General features: G+C 30.8%; 1 protein-coding gene across 1 annotated transcript; it reads left to right on the top strand.

Moving 5' to 3' along the window:
• LOC109333740 lies at positions 375 to 2,276 on the top strand. Its single transcript, XM_019569305.1, has 2 exons — positions 375 to 695; positions 1,746 to 2,276. The coding sequence occupies exons 1-2, from the start codon at positions 453 to 455 to the stop codon at positions 2,262 to 2,264; spliced, it is 762 nt and encodes a 253-aa protein (XP_019424850.1). The 5' UTR covers positions 375 to 452; the 3' UTR covers positions 2,265 to 2,276.

A 10,682-nucleotide genomic window follows, 5' to 3' on the forward strand; every position in this document is an offset into this window, starting at 1 on the left:
GCCAAATAACAAAACCATAAACCTTAATTTAACAAAATTCAATACTCCAGATTTCAATTAAGAAAAAAAATATACCGAGAGTATAAAAGTTTTTTATACACTATCATTACAACATCAAATATTTATATTTAATCATCATAAACGAATGATAAATAATTTACTGATTGTGAATAAGTTTTTTATACTGATATAGTTTATCATAAACACCACATATATATGATATATGAAGCATAAAGCTTAATTTAATTCCACTTAATGAAATTAAAAAACACATGTTTCGATTTTCTTCCATTCTCTAGAAATAAATAAATAATAAAATTAATTATTATAGTAACGTACCATCTATCTTCATTGGCGTATATAACTCTCTCACAGTCACACACATGAAAGAACAACAACCCCATCTCTCTCTCTACTTTCTCTCTCTAGAAACTCTTTGAGAACATATAGCAATGGCTACAGAGGTGAGTTCTCTGATTCGGGTTCTGGGTGGTGGTGGTGGTGGTGGCGGCGGCGATAAGGAGGAGAAGCAACGGCATCATCATCATCATCGTGTGGTGGGAAATGAATCACATGGTGATAAATCAACAGCTCTGATCACAAGGGACCTGCTTGGTGGGTCCACCATTGAATCCCAGGAATTGGACCTCGATTCACAGGTACCAAGTGGTTGGGAGAAGCGCCTCGACCTACAGGTTCGTTAATTTTGCTGTGTTTCTTTTCAACTGCCTTTAAGTCGAGTGTAGATCCTCTCCGCTAATAGAAAGACAAATGTCACACAATAAAATACAAAATATAATATATAATATTAATTTTATGAACAAAGATCCTCTCTATTAATGGAGAAACAAGTACATGACTTTTCATTTGTTTTTTAATGGTAATAGTGTCATTTTATTATAATTAGAAAGACAAATGTGTTACTGGAGATTGTGTTTTTTCTTTATTTTGTTATGTATTTGCCTCTTCATTAATAAAAATGATCTTAACTCCATTTTTATCCTCTTTTTTACAATAAAACCACATTTTTACTATTAAAAATGTGAGTAAAAACAATCGCTTGATTCTCCATTGATCATAATTTAACTCATGGTTCCTACAACCTTGAATTGTGTTCTTAATAAGTGTCAGTGTGTCTCAATTTTATATCATATTTTGTTATGGTTTTCTTTCATTGTTTGGTCTTTTTGTTGTTACTACTTTACACCAGTTTATGTTACAGAATTCATCCACGTGTTATTGTTCTGTTTTTTTCTCTCTCTACTTGTTTTTAGATTTTGATTTGTGATTTTCATTATCGAATGCTTGATTTAGAATTTATAGTATTTCTGTTCTTTTGACTTGTTGATGAGGGAGTGAAGGATAGTGGAACAATTTAAAAAAAAACAGTGTTACATTTCAAATCATGAGAAACAATTGTTGAGAGAGACATCCACACCTTCAAAAGGAGTTAATTCATTGCCGAAAAAGTAAAAAAATATTATTGGTAGTAATAAAAAAATGTATGACAGACCAATAATTTATCAATTTTAGTTCCTTTTTACCTCTATTCTTTTCTCATAAGCAAGAGTTTAAAGGCTAAGCTTAATATTTATTTGGCTTGATTCCATCCTTATAATATAATTATTTGACTTGCTTCATTGGACCATATCTCATATTTTTATATCATATATATGTATGAATGTATATATAGGTTTTATGATATATGAAATAGTGTATTGATGAATTTTTATTCATATTTGCAGACAGGAAGAGTCTCTATTCATAGGTGCAAGACATTAGAGTCAGCACCTATATTTGAACAAAAACTCAAAGTGAAACAAACAAGTCCAAAAAAATTAAAGGACCTTAATTTCCCATCTTGTCCTACCAAAGTACCCTTGAATCTATTTGATGATACAAGCCTAGACCTAAAGCTTTTCTCTTCATCATTACCATCAAACAATTATCAAAGTGTATGCACCCTTGACAAGGTGAAATCAGCACTTGAAAGAGTAGAGAAAGTGCCAAGAATTAAAAGAACATCATTCTTCAAATCATCATTATCAACAACATCACCTTCATATTCATCATCTTCATCATCAATCAAAGAAACCCAAGAAGAAGAAAGTGATCTTATTTCATCACCAATGGCTGTAGGGTGCCCTGGTTGTTTATCATATGTATTGATAATGAAGAATAATCCTAAGTGTCCTAGGTGTAACAATGTTGTTCCTATTCCATCTATAAAGAAACCTAGGATTGATCTTAATATATCAATTTAATTATATATATTTTTTGTTTTGTAAATGGAATGATAGGTAAGTTTAGGTTGTTGTTTAAAGATAGGATAATTTGTTAAGTGATATTAGAAGGGGTTTATTTATGTATATTGAAAAGTCACTTCAATTTCACTAGCAAAGATAATAAAAATATTTCAGTGTCTGCATTCAATTTAGTTTATAGTCTCTGAATAATTGTGGTTCTTTTTTCTAGACTTCTAGTTTGTACAATTATTATTTTTTTGTTAATCCATAAAAATTTAACGGCTTAATTTTACTCTTTGTAATCATTTAAATGTAAAAGTGTTAATATCAGCGTTACTTTAAATTTTAACAAAGTTGAGTCTAGAACTAAGAGGACTTGAAAGAAAATGCTATGTTTTTCTTAAGTCACATTTCAATTATCCAAAAAAAAAATTGTACTTAAAACTGAGAATACATGAGTATTTATGCACATGAGTTTTAAATATTTTAATGTTTCTCATTTGGGCACATGTTAAAAACACGTTTTTATTTACAAGAAATATGTATCCCTAGAACTAATAACACAATTACTAAGAAAAAATTCAAATATGTTGTTTGGTTTGATTAAATTATCAAATTTGAATCAAAGTTTACTCACTGTAGTCGTTTGACTTTCTATATTTAAATAAAAGTTCAATTTAATTATGTGAGTTTTTGTATGACATTTCTATATTCAAAGAAATATAACGTGATTTATTCTATAGTATGATATGAATTTAAGTAATATATATATATATATATACTCACATTACTACACAGTTTTTAGAACAAATGACTTACAGTAAGAAATAGTAGTTTAAGATCACTTAATAAATTTATATTGGGTTAACATTCTTTATGCTAATTTTAATATATTTTGTTTATCAAAAAAATATTTTTTTAAGAAATATAAAATATCATGAATAATGAATAGGAAAATAAATCATATTTATTGTAAATATGTTTTAATCAAATGCTTAACTTTATGATCTTTAAATATAATAACTACACAAATATTACATTAATAAATATGATATTATAAATAAATAATTTTTAGTATAAGAAGTGCTTTTACAGCCGTGTTTAAGGAAGCTAAAAATATAATTTGTATTGGAAAATGATGTATTTAACATTTTCTAGAAATGATAGATTTAAATGTCTAAATATGACTTAATAAATTTGTATTCCTTAATCAATACGCTTATAACATTAACTACACAAGAACAAAACTGATTTAGAACATGTCACTAGTCAATAGTTTAGGTACATGTCATAATACATGAAAATGAAAATACACTCTTATTAATTACATCAATACAATTTAATTTTATGCCTAACAGAAAAACTCCACTACTTCTTCTTAATAAGCATACATTTTAGGGGAATGTGTTTTTATTTATTAATTAAGACAACATTAATGTTTCTTTTTAAAATTCTTCAATCAATATGACGGGAGATTAAAAGTGAAAATGGATGATTATGATTATTATAGAAAGACATATACATATTAAAAATTACACAATTTGATGCAAATAATCATATTAATTACATATAGGCAAAAATATTTTATTGATTATTTTCTATTTTCGGATTTGTTGCTTTTATGTCCCACCATTTAGTTTTTTTATCACAATTCTCTCCATTCTCAACTTGGGTTTAATGCATAATATGATTATGAGTTTTAAAATCGTATCTTAACTTGAACAACTTATTTTTAAGATTATTGCTTAAAACTTGTAGGAACCATGAAATTTGGTAACTTATTTTTACGACCCATCAAAATTTGTTATCCATTTTTCTTGATACACATCATAAATTCATATTTTCCATTTTTAAAACTTCAAAAAAGATTACATTAACTACAACACAATATGAACAATGATGTATAGAGTATTAAGCTAAGTTTTTAGTGTTTAAGTGATTGGCCCATCACATCAATATTTGGTAAAATTAAGACACGTTCCATATAAAAGAAATATAATTTTAAATGAAAATTGTACAATCATTACGGTTTAAATGAAAATCAATCAGTTTTGACAAATATAATTTTATAATGGATATAATTGTTATACTAAACCGATATTAAAATACATATATCAATTTTGTGGTTGAATCTACTAGTACAATTAAATTTTTTGGTTGAACCCACTGTTATAATCAAATTTTATGATTGAACCAACAAATATAGTTCTCTTTTGATAATATGATACTTCAAAATTCAACCCTAATATGACTACGTTACAAAAATACTTCCTCTTCCTCTTATCCTTATTATAACATGGACAAGTTTTTAGTGTTGCCATGGTAGAAGCTGGTTTTGTACCAAGCCACACATGCTATTATTTGTTGTTTACGTCTCTCTTTTTTCGTTTTCTAATTCACATTTTCTTTTAAGATTATTACGTACCCTTATTCTTTTAAGCACCAATTTTCATCGATGGTTCAACTACTATATTGCCTAATAATAATAATTTATTATCCATGATCATAGCCATGAGTAATACACACTTGATTGAAACCTTGAACTAATTGAGGTTAGGGTTAATAAATGCACAATGTTTGTCTTCTCATAAGTCCATCTTACAATAATTAGGCCTACCCTTATATTTGGTATACAACTAACATTTTGTGCTGCTTGTGATAACCATTTCAAGCACTGAATTTAATAAAAATGAATACCCATTATGAGTATTGTTATAATGTCTTTAATTTCAGATTAGGACTAATATCCATCCAATTTTGATTTTCATAAGTTTGTATCTATTTAAACTTTTCAGACATTTTTCTTGCTCTTCCATATAAGGGACTCTAATATTCATATGGTATAATATTATTTACATGGAAAGTGATGTACAAAATATTGTTGTGTCCTTTAAATGTTTGAAAATAGCATCGACCTACACTTTGTCAAAGTGATGTGTGTTTAATGGATGCTATTGCTGCACGAAATTAATTAAGGTCATTTACTAGACCAATTCATTATTACACCTAACAAACATTAAATGTCCATTTAATTTTTCTCATAGTCATTAAAGTTGTTCACCTAACTTCTCATATTACTTTGATGTTTATTCTCTGATTTTTGTTGAGCCGCAGATATATAACTCTTCTTTAATTGCACCATTAATTAATCAACTAAAACGTACTGCTTTTCAATGTTGATATGGAGAATTATATATACTTCATTTTCCGTGTCAAGATTGAACTGAGGACAATGCTCTATTGCTACTTCTATGTTTTGTTTTGCCATAAAAATATATCCATATATGTTTCTTTAATTTTCTAGATAAAGTGAGGAATATGATTTTTTTGGTTTTTCACATATATCCTCGCACTGGAGACAATCATGTTTAAGCTAGGAACATTCACAAGTATGTGGGTGTGGAGCTAACTTTTTCAGTGGACATTTTTTCCTCCACAAAACTCAAACCTGATATCTTTCTTAAAGGGAATCAAGCATGTACCACTTGAACTAATACTCGTTGGTAAAGTTAGGAATATGATTGTTGTATAGAAATTGTGAGGTAAAAGTTGATTTAAATGAAGTGTTACATAATCTAGGAAACAAATATATGACCATATCTCACCTATTAGCTACAACATTTTGAGGCATTCCTTTTTTTTGTGCTAAAACTACCTCCAATTGTTATAAGTCCTAAATACATTGTGTGCGTTACAAAATACGCACATTAATAATAAGTCCCAAAAAAGTTTATCGCCTACATTAATAATAAGTGAGTATTATATAGTAATATAACTATAGTTTTTTTTGGGGGCCTAGGCAATTGTCTAAATAACCTTATGTGGCAGCGGGTGACGAGAACATCTGCCTATTCTCATTACCAATCTTGTGAAAACCGGACTAGATAATTTGATTGCTGAATGGGCTTGAAAACAACTATGGTTTTTTTCGTTAAGCGAAAATGTATTAAAGAAGTACAAGGGGTGTTAACCCAATACAAGAGAAAGATCATAAATTGATCTTTTTAGACGATATAGAAATACAAGCAATTCGGTCATTACACCAATTAGCAAAGAGTAAAGAAGTTGAAACTACTTTTGATTGAAACCAATACCAGGATCGGACTTGAATGAGATCCATTATGTGCATAAAACTCATTGGCTTATCAGAGAATATGACATCATTCCTCATAATCTATATAGACCACACAACAGCAAACCATATCATCCTCCACATCTCAGAACTACTAGTCCTATGATCAATAGTATCATGCATGTTCAATGATTCAATGATTGTTGTAGGTTTCGGCTCATCAACTTGAAGCCACTAATGAACACATTTCCAAACAGAAGATGCAAACTCACAAGATAGAAAAAGATGGTCAATTGACTCGTCATGGTTCTTGCAAAAAATGCACTTCAATTCCTCAGTCCTAAGAATAACTTGCCTTTTGAAAAGCTCAATCTTTGTAGGAATTCTATATCTAAGAAGTTTCCAGACAAAATAACATATTTTTGATGGAACGCAGTTAATCCAAGACTTAAGTAAATGTTACCTAGAGGCATAATACTTGAATCAATTTGAATGAGATAAGCCGACTTCACCAAATAATTCCTAGAAGCATGAAGACCTCGTCTCCATCTATCAGCGATATCCTTCTTGCAAGAGTGATAACGAATTAAATCATACATATTTCTAACCATAATCTCCTCTCTGTCAAACACATGACGACGCCATTGAATCTTACAAATCCACACATCATCAACCCAACCTCCACAATCCGCCATTGTTGCCCTTTTATTTAAAGCTAAGGCAAATAATCTAGGGAAAAGCTCTTCCAACCTTTGATGACTCACCCAGGTATCTGTCCAGAAAAGAGTTTGAGTTCCATCTCCTATTTCCTTCCAAATGTTCTCATGAAACCAACCACCATCATCTCCCAAATTAGAGCCAATTTTACATAAATCTCTCCACCAAGTAGAATCTGAATTCTTAGCATGTGCAAGGACATCATCCCCATATTTTGAGTTAATCACCTTAACCCAAAAAGCATCCTTCTCTTCCAATCGACGTCATCTCCACTTACCAAGCAAAAAATTATTGAAACGTGATAAATCTCTTACTTCCAATCCCCCAAGAAATTTGGGTTTGCAAACCTCCAACCAAGGCACCTAAGCAATGCCTTTACTCCCTCTCTTATTCCCCCAAAGAAATTTCCTTTACAAGCTGGCAATCTTGGACAACACCTTCTTCGGAGCTTTATACAAAGATAACAAGTAGGTAGGGATGCTAGATAGAATTGAATTAAGAAGGACTAACCTACCACCAAAATAAATATGCTTACATTTCCAGGATGCAAGTCTCTTAGAAACTACCTCAATAATGCCCTGCCACGTTGTCAGTATTTTTGGGTTGGCCCCCACCGGAATTCCCAAATAAAGGAATGGTATGGATCCAATTTTACAAGCTAAAAATCTCGCTGCTTCTGATATAAAATCAGCTAGCACTGTAATGGAAAACAAAGAGCTTTTCTGGGCATTAACTCTCAAACCTGAAGCTAATTCAAAGCATCTAAGGATACTCTTAATAGTCTATAGATTTGAAGTCGAAGGCTTGCACACTAGAATTGTGTCATCAACAAACTGGAGATCACACACCTCCACTCCCTATCTACCAATTTTATAGCCATCTAGTAACCCAACAATTCTAGTTGGCCTTACCAAACCTGCAAATCCTTTTGAAACTACAAGGAAAAGGAAATGAGTCATTGGATCATCTTGTCTAATACCCTTTGAGACCGAGAAATGATCTGAAGGGGTACCATTAACCAAAACAGACAAAGAGGTAGATGAAAGACAAGCACTAATCCACTTCCTCCATTTATCTAAAAACCCAAGCCTAAGCAACATATAGTCAAGAAACTTTCATTCCACATAATCATATTCTTTCTCAAAATCAACCTTGAGAAGCAAACATCCATCTTTAGCCTTCTTGCCAAATGGATGGTTTCACTAATGACCACCGTGACATCCAAAATATTCCTGTCATGAACAAAAGCTGATTGAGAGGAACTAATAATAGAGTCCATCACACTTTTAAGCCTCCCAGCCAAGATCTTTGCCAAGATCTTGTATAGAGAACCCACTAGAGAAATTGGTCTAAAATTTTGTATCTTCGTAGGGCTATTACTCTTCGGTATCAGAGCGATAAACAAAGAGTTAAGGCCTCTAGGTAACCTCCCTGATAAGTGGAACTCCTGAACAAAGAGAATGATTTCCTTCTTGATAATATCCCAAAAAGCTTGAAAAAAATTTGAAGTTGAACCCATCAGGCCCTGGACTTTAATCTCCAGCACAACTCCAAACTGCTTGTCTGATTTCTTCCTCTAAGAATGCAGCATCTAATCTTGACCTCTAAACATCAGAAAGTCTCCAGAAATCTACCCCATCCATAGTTGGGTTCGTCGATGGCACATGTGAGAACAAGTATTTGAAGTAATCCGAAACTCCATGTCGAATAAGATTGTCCTCTTCACACCAAGTCCCATCAATCCACACCCCATAATATTGTTTCTCCTCATTCTATTGTTAATACAAGCATGAAAGTAACTCGTATTAGCATCCCCTCCTTTAACCATTTGCTTCTAGATTCGTGTCTCAAAAGGTTATCCTTCCAACTTGTTGTCTTCCACCACTCCGCTTGAAGAGTCTTCCTATCCGCAATTTGATTTGCATTCAAAGCGGTAGATTCACCAATTAGGTCGATGGCTTGAATATCACTAACCAAAACTCCTAATTTTGTGTCAAGACAACCAAAACACTCTTTATTCCACACCTTAATATCCTTCTTTAGGTGCTTCAATTTTTCTTTTATAATGAATGCCCATTTACCAACAACATCTGAATTAGCCCAAGATTTTGAGACAACAGCCGCAAATGAAGGATGATGTAACCAACAATTATTAAATTTAAAAGGTATATGACCTTTCTCCAACTTCTTGTATCTTAAAATAACAGGACAATTGTCTGAGAATTCTCTATTAAGAGCCCATTGAGTTGAGTCCGGCCAAGCATTCAGCCAATCCGATGAAAGAAGGAATCTATCCAGCCTGCTCAAAGAACTATTACTAGGATGGAACCAAGTAAAGCTTCTACCAATTAGCGGAAGATCAATTAGCTCCATTTCTCCAATCCAAGAGTTAAAGAGACAATCTTGTCTTCTACAACCCTGCCCTGATTCATAGCTCCTCTCAGAAATACTTCTCACATCATTAAAATCTCCAAAAAAACACCACAAGACATCACCCATATTTCGTTTCAAGCAAAGCAGATCCTACCATAATTGTTTCTTCAAGGATAATTGGCAAGGAGAATAAATGTTGACAAAGCAACAATTCTTTTTAGTCGAAATCCAAATTCCAAGAACAACCAGAAAACCAACTCCTTTTGAGATGCTAAACTTATGGAATTTTTTTACTATCCCAAATGCTTAGAATTCCATCCAAAGTTCCAACAGAAGGGATGAAATCCCACTTACAATTATTGTTTCCCCATAATTCATGACAAAGGGCATTGTCACACACTTCCAATTTTGTTTCTTGAATTCCAACAAAATCTACTATGTTTTGAAATCTTAAATAAAGGAAGGGTTGAAATGTTTTGAATGGATGAAATTGAAATTTAATCGTGTTAAACCCGATTAAACCGGAATAACCTAATAAGTGAAATAGACGATTCACTTAAAATTAAAAAACCGGAATACTATTCTAATATTTTGTTTTATCAGAACAGAAAAATATGGAGAAATGTTACTTCAATTTTATTATAAATAATTATTAATTATATAAAATTTTATATTTATATATGATTATATATTTATAGATAATTATTACTTATATATGAAATCACTTATTTTTCATTCCAAAAATGTTATTAATTAGGTATTGAGAAATGTTATTAGTTATAATTATATACTTATAAATAATTACTATTTTTTCATTCCAAAAATACTATTGTGTTAAAATTTCGAGACTTATCAAACTTTTAGTTTAAAAGTTATCATCATCATATGTAATTATTCATATCATAATTTTTATTAATTAATTCTACTTTTTCTATCATCTATCATGAAATAAATAGAAATATTTTAGTCCAAATATAATACACCTTAAATTTTTTCTAAATGGGTAAAATATCAATTTAGTCATTTAAAGATTCAATAATTATCAAGTTAGTCTTCCAAAGAAAATGATGATCAAGCAAGTCTCGAAAGTTTGATAACTATCATACTAATCCTTTTAGAAACATATTAAATGGTGATGTGAATCTTACGGGGACTATGTGGTGAACATTTTAACTATCATATATTTATGTGGTAGCCCTTTCATTTAGAAAATTAAACTAACTTAGTGGCGATTGTATATTTAAAAGAGTAACATGATATTAGGTTTTTCTCTT

Source organism: Lupinus angustifolius, chromosome LG19, assembly GCF_001865875.1.
Source record: "Lupinus angustifolius cultivar Tanjil chromosome LG19, LupAngTanjil_v1.0, whole genome shotgun sequence".
Lineage (NCBI taxonomy): Eukaryota > Viridiplantae > Streptophyta > Magnoliopsida > Fabales > Fabaceae > Lupinus > Lupinus angustifolius.

What these genes read in the sequence shown, in the direction of transcription:
- LOC109333740 (XM_019569305.1), top strand. Translation starts at nt 453, where the DNA reads ATGGCTACAGAGGTGAGTTCTCTGATTCGGGTTCTGGGTGGTGGTGGT. An exon ending in AGAAGCGCCTCGACCTACAG is followed by an intron (nt 696 to 1,745) that starts GTTCGTTAATTT and finishes TCATATTTGCAG; the next exon opens with ACAGGAAGAGTCTCTATTCA.